This window comes from Diuraphis noxia, unplaced genomic scaffold (assembly GCF_037042655.1).
Source record: "Diuraphis noxia isolate RWA-SAM2 unplaced genomic scaffold, SU_Dnox_SAM2 contig0006, whole genome shotgun sequence".
In the NCBI taxonomy this organism is placed as follows: domain Eukaryota; kingdom Metazoa; phylum Arthropoda; class Insecta; order Hemiptera; family Aphididae; genus Diuraphis; species Diuraphis noxia.
In genome coordinates, this window is record NW_028301716.1 from 1,769,975 (window position 1) to 1,792,057 (window position 22,083).

The 22,083-nt window shown below is 29.9% G+C and overlaps 3 protein-coding genes and 2 pseudogenes across 3 annotated transcripts in view; 3 read left to right on the plus strand and 2 right to left on the minus strand.

Moving 5' to 3' along the window:
• Positions 1-12,168, plus strand: part of LOC107164530 (uncharacterized) — a 319,058-nt gene extending 306,890 nt beyond the window's left edge. Inside the window, exons 5-7 of the mRNA XM_089229966.1 lie at positions 1,118-1,266; positions 2,805-2,934; positions 7,916-12,168. Of these exons, the coding sequence (XP_089086092.1) occupies positions 1,118-1,266; positions 2,805-2,934; positions 7,916-9,579 (1,943 nt within the window). The 3' untranslated portion in view covers positions 9,580-12,168. The remainder of the gene's footprint in view (positions 1-1,117; positions 1,267-2,804; positions 2,935-7,915) is intronic.
• Positions 4,713-5,427, plus strand: LOC149054485 (uncharacterized; annotated as a pseudogene).
• A 2,677-nt stretch (positions 12,169-14,845) lies between the features above and the next one.
• Positions 14,846-16,393, minus strand: LOC149054486 (uncharacterized). Its single transcript, XM_089230041.1, has one exon. It carries the CDS (start codon positions 16,325-16,327, stop codon positions 14,846-14,848), a length of 1,482 nt encoding a protein of 493 aa, XP_089086167.1. The 5' UTR covers positions 16,328-16,393.
• Positions 16,394-18,668: 2,275 nt separating this feature from the next.
• LOC149054487 (uncharacterized) lies at positions 18,669-20,534 on the plus strand. The gene is made up of 5 exons (XM_089230042.1): positions 18,669-19,527; positions 19,587-19,701; positions 19,760-20,070; positions 20,128-20,260; positions 20,314-20,534. Exons 2-5 carry the CDS (start codon positions 19,623-19,625, stop codon positions 20,532-20,534), a joined length of 744 nt encoding a protein of 247 aa, XP_089086168.1. The 5' UTR covers positions 18,669-19,527; positions 19,587-19,622.
• A 326-nt stretch (positions 20,535-20,860) lies between these two features.
• Positions 20,861-21,752, minus strand: LOC149054488 (uncharacterized; annotated as a pseudogene).
• Positions 21,753-22,083: the final 331 nt, after the last annotated feature.

Here is a 22,083-nt window from a genome sequence, read left to right on the forward strand (position 1 = left end):
TAGATATGGCCGCGAGTGATATAATTTAATCAGTAAAACTGAGGCCCTCGTCCCTATATTGTGTATTTACATTATAGCCACCCACCCGCCCACCCACCAACCCAACAACCCACCCAATCATTTACCTATTACATATGTCATAGGCAAACCAACTTTCGGCAGCTCTGTATGTTATTACTAAATACGATGGTTTATTTTCTTATAATAATGTATAAACATCTAATTAAATTATATTGTTTATTATTTGTTTATTACGGAATAAACTCCAATTACATTGTAAATAAATATATTAGAGAGCTACAATAGTACTTAAGGAAAAAGGAGGGAAAAAATACATAAATGTAAATCAAGTTGTGTGTAAACTGTACATAATAATATAGGTATATTATAATTTAAAGAGAAAAAAAAACATAAAAATTAAAAATTAATGAATATATGAAGAGAGATCATTGAGTGAACAATTAAATAAATCTTTGATATGTATGGAGTTTCCAATAGCCATTAGCGTGTTAAATGGAAAGAATGACATATATTTGGATGAAATTTTTGGTGGATAGAAAAGTTGTTTTTTTCTAGAGCTTAGAGGATATTTTAAATTATATTAAATTTGAAGTTTATACTTAAATATAAATGCCTATTTTATAACATAGGTAGGTATTATGATTTGTGATTTCATGTTTTGATAGTTTTTAGTATAAAAATCTGTAAAAGACCACAGACTCAGTGTCTTAGTGATGACATACAATATATATCATTTTAAAATCAATACATAAATGCTCATCACTTATCGCTTTGTCACTCCTCTCAAAATCGATATACCTATACCCTCATACAAAGGGGAAATTGAGTAATTGAAGGATTAGGTCGAGTTAAATCATTCCGATAGACAATTATTTGTTTAAGTTTAAGAAGCTCCATCCTTTTATAAATATTCCGATTCAGACACTGTATACCTTATCTATAATGATTTGAATTGTTTAGAAAATATCTAACACATTTGAAAATAGTTAATCGAGGGATAAGGCAACAAAAAATGCATATATTTTTTATGTATTAAGTAATACAAAAATACATATATTTTTTATGTATTAAGTAATACAGTGTTATATAATTATAGTTCCATATTGGGCGTCCAAGAACAATGGTTGCATGGCAAGTATGATGGAAGGTATGACAGTAACTTTCTTGCCGGAACGTCCTGCCATTCAAATCACTAATGAATGCAGTCCAGGTGTCTCCAAAAACGTTACTTGCAAAGGAAACATGGTTTGTTGTGGTCAAAATATTTAAAATACAGACACAAGTATGATCAGTTATATTAAAAAAACAATTCAAACTGTATGTGATACTTAATAGGTATTACTAATTATACTTAAATGATATATTTATAATTTTGATACCTATCTATCATATAATAATTTTATTATTTTCATAATTATTTGATTTAAAAATAAAAAGTCAAACATTATTACATATTATATTTTATTGAAACACAATTTTTAATAGAACAGAGTTATTTCACCAAATAATATATGATTTTTTTTTGTATGTATTATTGGTACGTATGATAAAAACTGAATTGATTTGATAAACTTTCATCGTAGATTTTAAATTTAATGAGGTGTACACTTCATGTATAACAAAGCCTCTGTTCAAAATATACGATTAATTTGATATGATTATAATTGTTATTTATTAGCTTGGCTAAATTAATTAAAACAATTTAAGAATGTACAGAGTAATACGAACAGTATCGAATTATTCGACCTGGGAAAATAAGCTACCCTATCCGTGTATTAGTTTTAGCGTTTTAGTATACCTACTTGTATCTACATTGTATATATTACAAGTATTATATGTACATATTGTACATTTAACATATTATACTATAAACATATAGTACCATTCATGAGGAATAGTGTACGAATAATTATTTAAAAAATATTATTAAAACATTATATGGAAATAATACTTATATTATTAGTTATTCTTATTACACACACTTGTGTTTGTTATAATAATAATTTTATACATAATTCGAAGCAATTCTTATCAAATTTATAACTTTACGTAAACAGTGCACATAATACAATATTGTAGAATATACCTAGTATTTATTATGTCATAACTCATAATAAATACTAAGTATCGGACGAGTAACCATTGTAAAGTATAGGTAATATGTAGTTTAATAATTAGCTTAATTTCATTGTTTTTGCAGTAATGTTTTGTTTTACACCAAGTGAATAAAATTCAGAATATAAAAATAATACTGCTGTAATAACTTATCACTTTCTTACTACTTAACATTAAAAATTATCTTTTGATTTTTTTTTTCAAATGATGATAATCTACCATTAATCCTTTACTATAAAACATTTAGTGTGTAACATAATATAAGACATTCATCATGCGCTCCTCCTTGTGTCTAAATGAAATACAAAAAATATTATTATCTTTACAAATGTCATTAAATATAAGGTGTTCTCAATAGGAACGTTTGAATCATATTTGTATGAAATGTAATATAATTAAATGAAAAAAATAAAAAATATTACAGATAGAAACCTAAACATTTTTTCCCTATTAGTTTACTTATTAGATTTCTATTAAATAACTTAATTTTAATTTATGTTTAGTGCTTTCCCTAGCACCCTAGCTAGTTAGTTTTATATTATTATTATTATTTTATCCACATATATTAACCAAATCAATTCCAATGTACCAAACATTTGTTTTTGTACATTTTTATGTACAACATTACACACGATGTATTTACTAAATCTAACTTTTATATTTTTTAGAAACAATCAGAAATAATCGAAAAATTAAGCTGTACTAATTCTAATAAACCACTGAAGACGTTATTTAAACCTGCCAAACCTGAAATAGTTGATATTAAGTTAAAAACAACGACATCAAGCTCAGAATCAGGTAATATTTCAATCGTAAGGTCAATTAGCCAAAATAAATAGGCTGTATGTAAACTGCGGCAAAATTAACCTTTTTCTAAAAGTCGATTGTACACTGCAGCAAAAGAAATTTAACATTATACAATCTGCGACAAAACCGATAAGACACATTATACAAACTGTGGCAATTTATTTTATATACCTACCAGAATTATGCGTATCGTTTAATTAATTTCCTAAGTTATGTTTATTTATCTTTCTTACAAATTGGTAAGGTAAATCCAAATGTATTTTTAAGTTTAACGAAACATACTATATATCGGCTTCTTTGCGTTTGATAATACTAGTTAGTACCTGCTTACTAGTATCAGTAGAAGTAGTTTAAAGCAAAGGCGTGCGCAGGACATTTTTGATGAGGGTGCATAGTAAAAATAGATTGAACATTTCAGTATGTTACCTACCTAGCCACATAACAATTCGGGTCAGGATTAATAAAAAAAAAAAAAAAAATTAATAATAATTGTATACATTATATAATTTAATTATAATTCAATACAGTAATCGTAATTACATAATAACTATAATTCTATAGTTCAAGACGACGTGTACCTGGGTACATAGACTTGAATTCATCAATTATATCGTCTGGATTGATTTGTGATGCCAATTCTTGCTCTACAAAAATCAATTTTAACCCTGATGTAAGTTCAAATAAAATAAATTAGGATCAATATTATTAATTTCCTAAACGTTCATATTTTGTATACATAATCTAAATAAATATTTAATCATGCATGAACAATTCTATAAAAATAAAAATTAAATTAACTTTTATCTAAGCTGTAAGCAAATCTAATGAAATATTATTTGATAATTCTTACCTGAAGTCAATGAATAATTTTCAGAGTCATTAGTGTCATTAATAAGCAGATTTTTTTCATTTACATCTAAAATGAAAATGAAAAAATTTTTAGCTATACTTGTTTTTTTAACTTGCACCAAGTAACATTGATATTTAATTTGCAGAATTTAAGGCATTAAAAATGAGTATAACATTTGATTTATTAAGATAAAATAATGATTTTTTAGTACAAAAACATAAAAAAAAAGTAAGCAGGTATTTTAATTTGAAGTTTAAATTTTTAATTCTGATATAAGTTCAAATATAACTTACCAGTTTTTGTTTGTTTTGGCGACGAAGGCTTAAAAAAGGTATACAAGGTTGTTGACTTTGTTTTTCGTAACATTTTAAAATATACTATTAGTAGTATAGTAATATACTATTGACCTGCTAAACGTATTTAATATTTATAGTTAATATAATAATATATTAAATCAATAAAATTAAATCAACAAATTTATCACACACGTGAATACACGACATATACTATAAAATTATTATTTTGCACTATACTGCCAAGGATTATTATATCTTATCGTAAACAACAACAGTCATTGTCGTATAATCACAATTCACAGCAGCAATTCAGAAGTTATAAATAACTTTTAGTATAGCTGCTTTATGATAGCTACTATCAGTACTATCTATCGGCTATCACAACACGATAACGGAAAACGATTAATCGTGTTTTGTACCCCAATCCCTAAATCGTAATACCAATTACCAGCACTCTCGTGTGAGTCGTGTGACCGCGGGTTTGAAAAAAAACATAAACTTAAAAAATATTATTTTTATCTATCCATCCATTACTAAGCTGAACTCGCTGGGGGTGCAGTTGCATACCCTGCACCCCCCTTGCGCACGCCTATGGTTTAAAGTTTAATATTTTGTTCAACGTCATGGAATTTACAACAATGTTCAACCAGAATGGTAAAGAATTAACAGTGTTAAATAATTTTAAATTCAAATTTAAATATGAAGTGAAGATAAGTGGTAATAAACCATGGGAATGCACTAATACAAAATGCAAAGCCAAATTGGTCTTCAACAAGAATAAAACTCTACTACAAGAAAAATCAGTTTTGGACCATAGTCACGAATCAGCCAAGCCATAAGTAATAATATCAAACGAAAAATGTCTGAAAGCAATATAAACAATAATATGTCATCTAAAATAATTAGAAAAGAACTTCGTTGTTTAGGAAATGATACACAATTAATGACTAATGATATATTCGTAGAAATTTATATAATAAAAAAACTAAATATCACCCACCACTTCCCAAGGATATTAATGAAGTAGGTACACGAAGCACTAATAAATATGAATATTATGACTAACAAAAATGAAAACTTTTTGCTAATTAATGATAAGGAAACGAATATAATTATATTTACATGTCTCATCAATTTAAAATACTAATGTTCTATGGAAAAAGTTTTTATGAACGGAACATTCCAGTTCTGTACTAATTTTTTTTATCAGTTTTTTGTACGGCGTGGATTTCAAAATGGTATATATATACTCGTACATCACTGGTATATACATTGCTCCCCAATAAACATACATCGACTTATAAACATTTATTTAATAAGTTACATAGGTATATATAAGTAGTATATAATAATTTTGGACAGTGGCGTATTTTCAATAATTTTTTTTTTTTTTGGATGGGGGGGTGTTTAAAATTTTAAAAACTCATATAATAAAGCTTATTTCTTTCATCTTACTTTGAAACAAGGAATAACAAGAGATAGAATGAATACAAACAATATAATTTTATGACTAAAAAAATGTCACAATTTTAGTAAAATTAATTTTTAGGATAATTACATCAATTAGAATATCAGTTAATTTGTCAAATTTTAGATAGCTATATTATAGACAGTCTATCTACATCGTAAAACTATTATTAGAAAACCCGTAATAATAGTAACTTTTTTTTTTGTTCTTGGGGGGTTTGAACCCGAACCCCCCCTCCCCCGTAAATATGCCACTGACTTTGGGAGGTACGAGTATATAAAATAAATTGCCGCAGTTTGTATAATGTGTTTTATCGGTTTTGTCGCAGATTGTATAATGTAAATTTTTTTTTTTGCCGCAGTTTACCATCTCCCAATAAATATACTTAACTTATTTTGGTTACAAATGTTATTTATTATTATACTTCTCAGTTAGGTACCCATACCACATATTATTATGAACTATAAAAGTAGGTAATTAAAATAATTTCCTACTGAAATTCATTAAATATTTAGATACCTATTCGCATTTTTTTTAACATTCGTACAATGTTCCATCATTGAGAAAAATATATACATTTAAAATAATATTTTACGCACAAAAAATGTACTAAATTTTATGATAAGTAATCACTTTGTATAATTCCATTAAAAATTAAAACAGTAATACTATTTAAATATTTTTTTCTTTAAAATCACACATTTCATTTATTAATTATTTCATTACAGTATTATACTATACAATACATTAAAACAAATATTAATTAATATTTAAGACCTTTTTGTCCTAAACTTTCTTATAATGCAAAACCATATATATAATATATATATATTATTTTATAAATCATAAAAATAAAATATACAGTACATAGATATGTAAGAAATTTTAAAATTTGACGTGATTTGGTATGAAATCAAATCAAACTAGGTTTTGTCAATTCTAGACAAAACACGTTAATGTCACTGTCAATTCTAGAGACACCGACAATTTGATTGTTAGTTTTGCTTGTTCAAATCCGTGATGGTTAATTAAGTGATGGATTCATGACACAAAATAGTAATATCATTATTTGCGTTCCATCTTATACAACTCGGAAAAACACAAACAAAAATCATTTTTTCTTTCTCACATAATTAGTAACGCATGTATCAAATTAAAAACTGCAAATTTTAATTTAATATATTATTAAGACAAATATAAGAAAAAGGCCAGTATTGAGGAATAACTGATCATTTCAACCTAAGTTATTAGTCACTGTAACAAAATACTTATAAAGTAATTCAATAGTAATTTAACTACTGTTTAATGTGAGTAATTTTTAAGTACCTAATTAAAGTTACTTTTTGTAGTAAAATTACTTAAAACATTCGTTATTTTATTTCAATAAATTTTAAGAACCAATTTATAATAACTATATACGTAAGTACGATATTCTCATAGCATCCAACATTTTTTAAATATTTATTTGACAAGAAGTTACAAATTTAAATTATTTCTTTGGAAAATGATTTGTCATTAAACATAAATAAATAATAATGCATTGTACAATCAATATTTTCTTTTATTCTTAATTAAGTATTTTTTATTATTTCATATTTTAATTCAAATTATTTAGTAGACAAAGAAATTGCTGAGGTCTTTAAAAACTTTTTGAAAGTAATAAGTAATTTTGATCATTACAAAATATTTTTATAACTCAAATTCTGAAGTAATGTCCTTGACAAAAAAAAGTAATAATAAATAAATAATAGGAATTATTTAATAACAAATTTTAAATGTAAGTTAATTAATGTAAAAATTAACTTTTTCGTCGTTGAAAAATATAATAACCTTGGACATTTTTATTGTTTTTGCAAAATACGAGCATGAAACGGTTAACTGATTCCTATAATGTTTAAAATATTCTTTAAATCTATTTTTATTTTATTTTTTAAGTAAAACTTCTTTCTTGAGGTATAGATGGAGAAAAAAATCGTCACGATAAATGAAACGTCACTAAAAAATGAAACGGTGTATGAATGCGTGTGTATGACTGCGACAGAAATCGCTTGAATGGTTAAATGTTATTCAGCGTGTATTTTATGTTTTTTTTCGTACTGATTTTTTTCACTCCTTCCCTATCTCACTTATGATTTAACGGACCCAGTACTTACGAAAGAAGTTTTACTTCCCCAGAGTGTAACTCACACACTCTCATTTGGAATACACTTATTCTGACAATGTTTTAATAAAATGATTTTTTTAATACACGTACAATTTACAACAATATCATACTTTTAATTAAAACTATTATTGATCATTAAACTGTTTAAATGAAAATATTAATTGTTACTTAATTAATACGCAATTCGTTTTCAGACGTTGAAGACTACGCCATCGAGATGGCCACGATTGCTCAGTACAACGACGAAACGTTTCAGTCAATATCTAAAGTGATGGGACGCGGTAGTGGTGGCATCATCAACTTACCACAAGAGATGTCGATCGCCCAAGAACCAATTAATTCTTCGGGCCGAGGAAGTTTTGACACTAATGGCATTGATTCAGCGTTTATCGGTGGCCAGGTCAAAACCACCAGCACGGGTGTAAGTAGCATTAGTGCTAGCACTAGCCCTGAAACTAGCACTCGCACTAGTACCAGAACAAGCTCTAGCTCCGCCAGCTCCGTGTCCAGCACGAACTCTTTAACCAGCACTACTAGCACCACACCAAAAAACAAACCGCAAATTTCATCGACAATGATTATGAAACAAACAAAGACGATAACACCGTCACCCATTGTAACCGCTACTGAGACCACGACTCACACCGGTTCGGCCACCTACACCACGGCGTCTCACATTACGACACACGCGACTGTAGTAAATAAAGCGACCCCCTCGGCCACGAAAACCGGCACAACTGGCCGCATTGCGATAACCGTTGGCGGCCAACCGACATCTACCAGTAAAAGTCATCATCATCTTCAACGTGGAAACTCTGTCTCTAACACCACTTCTAACACCAACAACAATGCGCCTGTCTACGCCACTACGACTACCCTGCCTAAGAGCCGTCCAACTGCACAGTTTACGACCACCGAGAAGATACACACTGTGGCCAAAATATTGACTGCCGAGCCCGGAGACATCCGTCGAGCCAACGTTCGCCGGCCAACCACGTCAACGCTGGCAGCAATCACGACTGTCGTAGCTAAAATACCATACACTGTAGTCTCCAGCTCGGCCACCAGCTCTACTAGCATCCCACTAAAAACATTGCGGTCATACGCCAAATTTATGGATGGAGATGTGACCACCATGAAAAACAGCCAGACAACCGAGCCGCCGATTCACGTGTACAAGAAAATCGATTTACCGGAATTGCCAATCAGCGATGACGGTGATTACGTGCGCAAGCCCACAGTCATCCCATTCTCCAGGATCTTATCAACCACGTTTTCTAGCTCCGTAAACAGAAATGGTAAGAATATGGTTACCATGCGGCATTCGACACCACTGGCCATGGCCGCTTTTACTACTATTAGCACTTCTACTGGATCTGCCGACGCACTCAACAACAGCACATATGCCGCCGACGCCGAAACAGCTACCACAAACACAGTATCTGATACATCGTCACCCGTGTCCTCCGTTTCAAGTGAAGATACCAACCACTGGAACCTCATCCCGTCGCCCCCGTCGTCTCTGCCTACCAAAACTGCCAACGGCGCTGCCCCTGCCACCACGACTAGTGCTTCCGTGACTACTGCATTCGACGTAACATCCACCGCCACCAATTTTGCGTCTTCAAACGACGCAGAAACCTCCACTGTCACCTCTGCACTCACCACAACCACCATTACCACCACTGCCAATACCTCCACTGAAGCTGCTACCACAACTACTGCTCTTGCCAACCACCGGAAAATTGTCAACTATGACGCGTATACCGACCACCCCAATCGCAGCCGTCACATAGTCCGCCCCAAACAGCAGCATCACCATTCCTATCCTTACATCTTGTATAGACTTTTGGGATGAACGGCATCCTATATCCTCACATACACTCCCTTTCAAGTACTCTAAGTAATTACCGGAGATCTATCACCCAAAACATTTTATATCCTGCTAATTTCATATCCTTTGTCATCCTTACCCTAAAAAACATTCAGTACACAAAATACATTCGTTACTTATTTGGGTACATAAAATATTATACTGTAAAATAATTAATTCTAAATTATACCCTCCAACAGTATAAAATAACAATCTACAAACATTTTCCCATAAAGAGCTCAATTCGCCATTTTGAAATACAAATTCTTTTACGTACGTGTCATTTTCAACCACATGTATTTTAGTTTTTAGAAACCCTTGGCTATAGATTGGTGCGTCTACCATTAATTGGGATATGAGGTTTTATAATAACTAACTAACAAATTTGCCGGGTTTCACACAAAATAACATCCAATAGTCGATGTAAATATACAATTTACTACAGTACAATTTCATTTGAAATCATGATTTCATATTCATTATTTATCACATCTCAATTCTCGGCTTCTATTTAAAATAAACAAAATTACAATTTCACCATAGATACAAGTCCTAAAAAAGTGCAAGAAAAAACGGAGTCTGGCAAAGATTTTTGTTTTCCTTAATACAATGAACTAATTCCTGATTAAAATATATTCCGTTGATTCTTATTTTGAAATTAAAAATTAAAAGATTAAATAACACTAAACCTTCTTATACCGGAATTATACTAATTCATTTGAAACACTATCTCATTTGAACTGTTTTTATCAGATTGCTTAATTAAAACACAATTATTTGATGATGAATTCTCAAAGATATTTTAGATTTGTCATTAGTTATGAATTATAATATATAATAAAATAGCATTATACCTCTTTTTAAATTTTTACCACATATATATTTATATTTTTAATATTAATTTCAATAACTATTTATTTAATGATTACTCAATCAAAATCAAAATAATTGATGATAAAAAGAATTATTTGCATAATTGAAGTAGGTATCTAATTAATAAATGGGTACTTGTACGTTATCACGCTTACTGCGCGCCACATAATATAATATGCGTTATCGCGACTACCTCATATTATGGGTTATTATAGCGACCCCGTTTTATAAGCGATTGTATTTCTAATTCTATTTTTTCCAGTGTCGTTATAATCGCACTTATCGCAATTTCCTATAGACTGGCTGAGTAACTTTTAGGACACTTAGACATTTAGTCACAACCACGCTGTCACGCTGGTAATAGACAGTAGTCTTGTTATACAGTTACGATTATTTGGCAATGGATCTGTGGAACTTAACAAAAGATGCCGTAGCTTTTTTTCAAGAAAAAGACATTTTACCACAAATAAGAATATGCTCGAACGGTCACAAAGCGAAACTCTCTTCTGGAAAACAACTATTTTGGAAATTATACTAACATAAAAATTTTACATTTTCTATTATCGCATATTTTATTTTATTTATTTGACATATTATCAATAAATACAATGACATTAGCATTGGATAGTTTTTATTATAATAAACGTATTAAAAATAGGTTGCATTAAATAATATGCGTTCGAAATCAAGGTAGTCGCGACGAGTCGGCGGTAGGTACGCACAAGTATCAATAAACGCAATAGTGCAAATATAGTAAAAATATTAACAGAAATTATCAAAATTTTAATAGATTAGGCACAATTTTATCCAACTATTTTGATTATCATGATAAAATATAGGTAAATATATGTAAGTCAACTCATTCTGACAAAGTACCATGTATTTAAATTTTAAACACTGATGAATTCATTAATATTACAAAGATGCAACGATATTGAGATATTTTATCAAATCTTGCTTTTCCAAATTCCAGTAATTGATGTATTTGAAATGTTTTTAATATAAATGTACTTAGCTAAAATGGTATAAAATCTATTATTAAATATCATGATTTATTATAACATCAAACATTAAAAGATTACTTACATAACCTATATTATTAATGATCATATAATACGGTGAAACTTTTGAAGTTAAAATTGTAAGCCTATTATAATTTTAACTGTCATTAATTATTATTATATACAAAAAAACATTCATAGGTAAATAATAACTATATATAGGAAAATATTTTCAATTTGTAAACTAGTTTTTATCTTGAAAACATTGTTTAGCATTTGATATATTTATCTAATTTGGCTAAATTCATTAGGTACAATTGCAATTTTATATATTATTACCTATATTCATAAAAGTTTATTTTTTTCTCTAACATATAAATTATAATCTTTATCTTTTAGATATCTAATAATTTTTAACGAAATGAAAAGATGTATAATATTATATTAAAATGTGGTCAACTGATTCTTCATAGAATACCCGAAAATGTTTGCTTTTATCAACTTAACGATATTATATTGTAGATCACAGGAATGAAATTGGTCGCAGTATAGCTTTAAAACGATTTAATTATTAATCATTATAAACAATAAAGTAGTTTATTGTTAAAATATACACTTTTAGTTAGTCATTGAAACATGTGTTCGTCAATTTGTAGTCATTTGTAGTATTTTAAAATATAATAATCTTTGCTGTCTAAAATCGAGTATTTTATTCATCCTCAACTCTTAAGTGTAACCTATAGTGATATAGTCCAGTGGGACAATTAATTGGTAATGAGGGGAATATACCCCCCCCCCCCAAAAAAAAAAACAACTTATTTTACTGCTAACATTTTATATTTTGTGGGGTAGGTTACTATATGAGTCATACAAATTTTGCTAAAAACATAACCCCCCCCCCCCAACCAACCAAATTCCTCACTACGATAACAGTATAGTCTAATCTATAAATAATATTTCTCTGGATTAAACTTGTATTTACAAAAGTCAAGAGAATATCTAAATATAGGCTATAGTAAATGTTGTTATTGAGTAAAAGTATTCAAAAACTATAACAAGTACCTATTGAATACTGTTTTAATTACTTTTAATATGGTGCATTTTCGATACTTTTTTGTTTTAAATAATTTTGGTTTTTTTCAAACAATTTATTTTTATTCTATATACCTATTGTTGGCGCTGAAAATATGATCGCGATATGCTAATGAGCGCGGCGCGCGGCAACGAGGATTGTCTTTATCGGTCTGTCCACTCTTTCCCGTCTTCTCCGCACACCACTCCGTCTTTTGTGTTTTAATTGTCAAATCATTATGCCTGTGTATTATTTATTCTCTTTGTTTATATGTTCTCTGTGTTAAATTAATGGTCGGTTTTTGCCGTACGATTATTATTTTATTACCATATGTTCCTATCAATTTATTATTATTATTATTATTGCCACATTCTGCGGCCAACACCCTTATTATCTGTAATTATTATTACTATTATGTGTTATTGGCGTCGCCGTGTCTACGTGCCTTCTGCCGTATGTCTATGTTGTTTGTTGCTTTTCCGTTACTGTAGCGTTGTTTTGTCGTATAGAGTTATGTTGAGCTCTTTTTTATTGTAAGTCGCATTGAGCGCAATCATCACATCAATTATTATTTTAATATTGTTATACTTCTTATTTTCATTCGTTGTCAATGCGATACGAAGTTCATTATACTTGTCTTGCCATTCAGGCGTAAAATCATTGATGTTTTTTTTGCTATTTTATTCATCACCCGATTTGTCGTGTGTGACTGTCACTACGTCGACTTAGTACGTAATCCTATATACCGAATACCCGTCGATTACGACATCTTCGCCTGGGCATCGTGCTGTTCACCTTTGCGTAAGACCGCCAGCACTCGCCGTGGTGTGTGGGAGGCCGCCCAGGTCGTCCAAATCATCAGACTCCTCATCTGCTTCAAGTCTTCAATAGGTTAAGTTTAGTTAAGTTTTGTCCCTGGTTTTGTGAGTTCTGGGGTCATTGCACCAGACCGCATCGATCACAGAGACCCCTGCCCATAAATAAACTGTCACATCCTATTTTCAATTGTACATGAGCTCCTGTCCACGTCGTCGTTGTCGTAGTGCACGTCATATTGCCTATCCTATTGATATCAGGCTTCGGCTCTATAGTTGCCTACCTACGCCCCGCAAAACAGTATTATTATTCAATTCGCTCTCGGACGTCATCGAGTGGTCCTTCGGATAGCCCTAAAATTGTTGGTCGCGTACACCTATTATGAACCAATATTACTACCAAATATTTAAAAAACATCATGTTTATAAAATGCAATAACATGCACTTACCTAACCTAACTTAATCTAAACTTTGGAGGATACACTGTTATCAAAGTTTAAAATATAAGGAATATAAAAACCAACCAGAGTTAAATAAATAAAAATAAAAATGGATTACCCAAACGTCAAAATTTAACCCCCATCAAATGTTCTTCAATCACTAACCAGAATTCAAAAATAATTATATTATATCATACTATTATAATTTATAACTAAACTGTAGCTAGGTATACTTTTCCATATTTTTCTACGAAGAATAATATTACCAACACAATTAATTGATTGACTTAAATAATAACTTTAAAAAAGGATTGCATAAACTTGGAACAAAATACGGTTTAAGTAAAGGATGGTTCAGTAATGAATGTTTGAAAAAATCAACATCTCAATTTTCACAACTAGTAGATAAAAATATTGAATTTACATTTTAATAAATGATTAAAAGTATTTCAGGAAGGCGAGAATTTTGGTCTTATTCATGTAAGGCAAAAACTCTTTGCCAATCAAGATGATGTGCTTGTTTTAAAAATAATATGATATATAACAGTCAATACCATAATCAATCGCCATGTAAAATTAATTAATGAGGAAGAAAAATGTATAGGTACCTAACTTATAGTTTATTAATTATTATTTAAGTTAATCAACATTATTTTGTTTATATTTTTATTCATAGAAAAATATAGTTGTAGTTTAGTAATAAATTATAATATTATATGATGTAATGTAATTATTAGGGTTAGGATGTTTATGACCTTAAAAGCATTAAAAAATGCATGCAAATATGCTCAATAAATATCAAAATATGCCCTTAAAAACATTCAATATGCCATTTTAAAATTATATTACTTAACAAAAATGTATTCTAAATTAATATACAACTATTTTTATAACTTTTAACTTGAACAAAAATATACAAAAATATGAGATTTTGAAATTTTACATAGGTACTTACAGTAAATTAATATATAATTTTGTTTTTACTAAAAATATACAAATATACATAAAATGTGTATTGATTGGAATTTAAATTTTAGTTATTTTTTTTTTTACATACTCAAGTTGATTTGAACGATAAGGGTTTTTTTAAGGTTTTTGAATAGAAACATGCGTCGATTATCAGATAACACACTTTTGTAAGCCGAAAAACTTCGTTCAACATCAACAGACGTGATGGGCGCATATTTAAAATATACAAATTCATCTGCTGTTAGTCCAGCTGGTAAACTGTCTTTTGAAGTTTCACTTTCATTAAGTATTTCAGCAATTTTCAATAATATTTTGATATCCGGATTTTTGCTTAAAACACATTTCATTTTATTTTTAATAATTTCTCCGACATGGTTTGGAACATTTTCCAATGATTGTTCAACGTTCTGTATAATTTTAAGAGATTCGGTTAATAATAATCCGCTGGTTTCTAAACGAGTTATTTCCATTGATAAAAAACCAAAATTAGCTTTTATATAAATTAAGTTGGTTTCTAAATTTGATTTTTCAAACAGTCGTTGAGCTTTTGCTATGCAAGTTGCATCTTCAGAATTTAATTCAAAAATAACTGATTTAAGGCCATCGTAGTTTTCACAATAATAGTTAACTGCAGATAACCATGTGCCCCACCTGGTCAAAATAGGTTCCGGGGGCAATGGATTTCCCGGTAAAATATTTCTAGAACGTTGAATACGATAAGGTGATTTAAGAAAAATCTTTTTACAATTTGATATAAGTTCATTTACTTCTGAAAATTTGGCTCTGATTTCTTCTGCGACTCGGTGTAACGCGTGTGCCAAACACGTTAGATGTTGACATTTTGAGTACAAAACTTTTATGATTTTTCCCGCTTTTATCATGTATGCAGCGTCAGATACAAAAAGCAAAATATTTTCTCGCTTTATGCCTTCTGGCCATAATAAAAGCATAGAATTTTCAAATAATTGAACAATTGTCGAATGGTTCGTCTTTTTTAAAATTTCCGAATTCAGTAAAAAAGTTTTACTGGGCTTATTAACTTCCAATGTTCCAATAATTACACTACCAACATATCGTCCATCTATAACCGTACTTTCATCAATTGAAACCCATATTTGATTATTTCCAACATATTGTCTGATTTGATTCATTGTATTAATGTAACATTGATTTAAATAATTTTTGCGTAACGTGGACTCATTTGGTATGTCGTGTTTAATATATTTTTCAAGAAAACTTCGAAATTGTACGTTATTTAATTTATTTAATGGTATATTTGCTGATAAAAATACTTGACAAAGTTCTTCATTGAAAGATGATTTTTTTGTGTCTGAGATAAATATCTGTGTTGTAACCTTGTCTTGAGTCTCCTTGCGTTGTAACGCTCTTACATGTTTTCCGCTTGCGATGTGTTGTTTTAATGTAAATTTTTTTTCTGATGAAATTTTGACTACACATATTTTACACAATATCACTAACCCATCCGTTGAAAAGACATCCTCGCCAAACTCCGAAACAAATTTGTGTAGTCGAGCAGTACTGGAACATTTAACTTTTGGCATTTTTAGTAAGAATAAAACACGCGTCAGTATACTAAAATAATTCGGTAACACCACAGTCTACCTAAACCCGTGTCACACTATATACTAAGCTAAAAATGTATAATATCATATCGGCATCACCACTCTATCGCGATTATAGATCGTTAATATGATTAACAAACTTAGACTTTAAAGTTATAAGATAAGTTAATAATAGGTAGGTATAAACTACAAATTTCATATTTTCTCGTTAACGTTAGTTGTGAAACCAACAATTTCTACCTATGGGTTTGCATCGAGATTTATCATTTATATTATATTTAAGATATTTTTTAGCGAAAAATGCATTTATTTACAGTTTTTTTTCAAAATATGCATTTATTCATAAAAATGTGTACGATTAAAAGAAAAAATATGCAAAAGTCATAAACATCCTAACCCTAGTAATTATTTATTGCAAAATAACATAACAATATTATTTCATAATGATTACAAAAAGTACACAATATAGGTAAGTTTAACCATCGAACGCCAGTTGTGAACCTTCACGGCTCTCGACTAGCGCACAGTGCTAACGTGAGATCCGCGGTTGTAACCGCAAGGCACCAAAACCCGGGAGTCTTCCTGTCCATTTCATAAAATGGGTGTCCATATAATGTATTTTCGTCAAAATTTACGATCTGGATCGTACCTAATTATTAAAAAATAATATATGTTAAATTGTTTATAATTTTTATATTGCATGATTACGTTTAAGTATCAAATTATTAATTCCCCGCAAATTGTACATTATAAGTAGGTACTTTTAAGACTATTATTATTAATAAAATAGCACCCACCATAAAAAAATCCAAGATCCGCCACTGAAAACAATAAATTACTTTTCAGACGGTTGCCTATTGATAACAATTTTACGAATATTTTATAATGATTGACCTATGCAGGTAATGTAATATTAAAAGGTATAAATTTATTATATAATCTAATCTAATATTGATTCGTTGGCTATCTGTCAGCCTCTGATAACGAATAATGGAATTCAAATATAGGAAATATGACACGACTTCACGTTTACACGACAGTTGAGTCGTACTAATACTACCGTCGATACATACGTGCGTAAAATGTGTTCGAAAAAACGAAAGTTATGTTCAATATGGATTTACATCCATCAATAATAATGGAGAAAAGAAACCTCATGTTATTTGCAATAAAGTTCTATCAAATGATTCTATGCAATCTACGAAATTAAAACAGCATTTAGTTGAAAAAATTCCTGATGAATATCAGGATGAAATTTTGGAGCTTAAGACGGATTCAAGTTCAAAAGACATATTTAATAAAGAATCTTTAATGGAATTTTGGCCATTAATGATTAACTCTTATTCAAAAGTGACAAAAAAAAACTCTCCATGCATTAATCTCATTTTTATCTACGTATTTTTGTGAATCTGGTTTTTCCACACTTTTGCAAATAAAAAGCAAACAAAGAAATCGATTGGATGTGGAAAATGATTTGCGTTGCGTGTTGTCGAAAATATATCCGTGAATTATGGACTTGGTAAGGAAAAAACAATTTCAAATTTCTCATTAAATTTTTTCTAGCTTCTCCAAAGAAAATATATTCATATTAGAATGTTTAATATTGTATTCAAAAATATAAAAATAATATAATTAAGTTGATTTATATTTTATTTTTAGAATGATGAAAAAATATGTCATTAGTTATAAAACAATTATTATTTCGTATCATTAAAAAAAAAAGCGGGAAAGTGGGTATCGCTCTGCTGTACATTAGGTGGTGGGGTGGACGTCTGACTAGGGTAGGTTAGATTTGAATGCAATGATAGGTATCATTGTATACGAAAAACGATTCTGAACGGAGATGATTTGTCAGTCTAGGATAATATATTATATTTAAATATTGTCATATATTCTATTTTGAAACAAATATTTTATTTTTCAATTAGGACGCATTGTAGCTCTCCGACAGCATAAACTTATTTGCGAGTCGCATAAGCCTATTTCCCCCATTATGCCCGAAGCTGACACAACGCTTGAATTTAAAGCGTGGGGAAATTCACAACGTCACCCTTTCGCAATTTATGGAGATTTCGAGGCGTTACTAATAAAGACCGATGAGCGCAGGGGTGAGAATACGACAATAATATATAGGCAATAGGCATAAACCTATGAGTTATGGTTTTGTAGTAAAGGTATCTGAAGACGTACCGTTGGAGCTTATTGAAAAATTCAATATACCGACTTCACCGGTTATTTATCGCGGTAGTGGTAATCGAGAGGAGGTTGCAAGACATTTTGTAAATAGTATTGTAGAACTAGGTTTAAAAATTGAAGAGTTATTAAAGACAAATGTTCCTATATGTATTAGTGATGAAGATACACGTAGGCATAATGAAAATAATCAGTGTAATCTTTGTAAATGTATCCTTAATAAAAATGAGAAAGTCCATGATCATTGTCACCTGTCCGGAAAATTTAGGCAGACATTATGTTCTATTCTAAATATAATATTAGTTTATAACAGCCTAAATACGTTCCATGTTTTTTTCATAATTTAACTAATTACGATACTCATTTTATAGTCACTGAATTGGGATATGATGCAAAAACAATAAAAGTAATTCCTAATAGCGAGGAAAAATTTATAACGTTTTCAAAATATATTAGCAAATCGTTTACCATACGATTTGTAGACACGTGTAGGTTTATGGCCACAAAGTTGGATAATTTAGCTAAAAATATTTTTACGCCAGATTTTTCGAAATTCTGTGAAACATCTAAGCATTTTTCTGCCGAGGATATGCCATTGGTTACCTACCCGAAAGGGGGTATACCCATATGAATATACGGATAACTAGTCCAAGCTTGAGCAAACAACTTTACCACCAAAGGAAGACTTTTATAGCCCATTGACGGAAAAAAACATTGAAGATAGTGAATATCAGTTTGCAACCGAGGTCTGGGATCACTTTGGATGTCGAACACTTGGCGAATATTCTGATTTGTATTTGAAAATTGATGTGCTTTTACTGGCAGACATTTTCGAAAATTTTCGTGATGTGTGTATAAAAGCATACAATTTAGACCCGGCATACTACTTTACCGCGCCTCCCTATGGCTTTGACGCTATGCTAAAGCAAACTGCAATAAAGTTGGAATTGTTGACTGACTACAATATGTTGTTATGTTTGAAAATGGTCAGTATTTAAAATTAAAATTAAAGTTAAAAAGTAAATAAATAAATTTTTTTCTGTAGGTATACGTGGTGGATTAGTTCAGGCGAGCATGCGGTATGCCAAGGCCAATAATTATAAGACACTTGATTTTGACCCAACAAAACCAAATTCGTGGCTGGTATATCATGACTGCGAGTAAAAGATAGACCTATATTTTTTAAGTAAATTCCTTTTAATATTAATTATGTTGTAGGTAATAACTGTACGGAATCGGACATGTTACAATACATGCCATATGGTGGTTTCAACTGGGTTGAGCCCACATTGAACGGGTTAAACGATTTGGACGATATATCCCATATCGGTCGAATATATGAAGTTGACGTGACGTATCCGGAAGAATTGCATGACTTGCATAACGATCTACCTTTTCTACCTCAAAACGGCATACCTTTAGGTTCAAAAGTGACAAAACTGATGGCTACTTTCGAGACGAAAAAGAATTATATTGTTCATTATCGAAGTCTACAGCAAGCCATTAAAAACGGATTGATAGTTAACAAAGTAATTTTTAATTAAATTTTTTTTATCACATTTCTACAATACTTTCCTTTTTTATAGGTGCATAGAGTAATACAATTTAATCAGTCAGCATGGCTAGCCGAATACATTAAATTAAATACGGAGATGAGGAAGAGAGCTTTGAATGATTTTGAGAAGGATTTCTTCAAGCTTATGAACAATGCAATTTTTGGTATGTATAAATTTAGTGTGATAAAGATTTTATACTAATGTTGTACTTTACAGGAAAGACTATAGAACAGGTTCGTCGTAGGATAAAATTAGAATTGGTTACGAGTGATGATAGATTACAGAAACTTATAAAAAAAACAACATTTAAACACGCAATGGCATATAACGAAAACTTGAGTGCAATAACATTGGAGAATAGAATCATAAAATTCGATAAACTTATATATTTAGGCATGTATTATACGCACATTTATAATCTTAACTTAAAATTATAAAAAAAAAATTTCTTCACAGGACTTGCAGTACTGGATATAAGCAAGACACTGATGTATGAAGAATCACCGACAAAATATCGTTGGTAAAATATCGCGAAACCATTATATCGCATGGAATAAATATCGCTAGTATATATATATATATACCACCAGCATGAAATAAAGCAGTAATTTCATTATAAAATAAATATTATATTTCAAGCATATAATATTGTTGTATTATTATATAGTAGAATTGATAAAAATGACAATTGACAATTGATTAAATATGTATAATTTAGTAAAATTGATATAAGTATTAAAAAAAAATTAAATATGTATATTAATTAATGGAAGTATATATTCAATGAAATGCCTTGAAGATAACCTTCAAACTCTCGATTATGATAATCTGATATTACTTTCTTTACTCGTTAAGCCCAACTGACTGTCTTGTTCTTTTTATTAGGCGTATTTGGATTTCCTACTATACTTTGACTTATTTTAATTTCCGTTAGGATTTGTTGACGTCTCAAACCATTTATAAATTTATAGATTGAAGGATGTTGAGCAGAAAGTAAATGAGCAAATCCATTGTTAAATCCTTCACAAATGTTATTTGTTTTATCCCAGTCACTTTGTATTGCCTCATAAATATTCTATAGAGGTATAGGAAATAACGGAGGATATCTTCGCCCTCGTTTTTTAGTATCAATCCAAGTCTCCTCAAAGTATGTTAGGAAAGGAAAAATAATTTGATTATTTTTAACAAAAAATCTAATTTTAATATTTTTTCATAAGCATCACAAACATCTGATGGCGGTATAAAAGCCAGATAAGCAAAATAACAAATTTTCGAAGAGAAAATTATATTTTCCTTGTACAACTTTTGCATATTTCTGGAATTGTTTGCATTTTTTTCCAAATAGCTTTCATTAGATGAAAGTAGCAACCCCGTTGTTTAGTAGTTGGAAAACACTTACTGTATGATTTTCTAGAAGCCATTTCGAAATCTGTCATGATAGACTCTGGTTCAAACTCTCCAAGTTCATCAGCTAGAAAATTAAACAAAATATCGTAAGCTTGTTCTGTTCTGTGAGTCATTATACTGTATATCAATGGGAATATGGATCCATCATTTAATTTTCCGTGAATTACAAAAAACTGATTAAAAAGTGGCGGAGCAGATTTAAATGTTCCATCCGCATACCATTGTGAACAGTTTTTTAATATTTTCAAATTATCCTATATTTAGTAAAATATCGCGTGACCAAAATATCGCAACTAAAATATCGCGAAACCATTATATCGTAAAGAAATAATACTGCCGTACATTATCATCACCTTTTAGTGAAATAATATTTTCAAAAAACATTAATAATTTTTGAAATAATGAATGTTCAATGATAAAAGAATCATCCGGTATATCTATATAATTAGATTCTACCATAGATTCTACCGACGTGCCCACTGGACACCACGCATTTCGGTCTATGGGTCATCTTACAAATGTTCCCCTTGCGTGATGGTTGGTCAGTAAACCCCTAAAAAAGGCCGAAAGCTCACAACT

Coding starts and splice junctions, on each gene's coding strand:
- LOC149054486 (XM_089230041.1), bottom strand. CDS start 16,327: ATGCCAAAAGTTAAATGTTCCAGTACTGCTCGACTACACAAATTTGTT.
- LOC149054487 (XM_089230042.1), top strand. CDS start 19,623: ATGCCAAGGCCAATAATTATAAGACACTTGATTTTGACCCAACAAAAC. Junction 20,071..20,127: donor ACGGATTGATAGTTAACAAA/GTAATTTTTAAT, acceptor CCTTTTTTATAG/GTGCATAGAGTAATACAATT. Junction 20,261..20,313: donor TATGAACAATGCAATTTTTG/GTATGTATAAAT, acceptor TGTACTTTACAG/GAAAGACTATAGAACAGGTT.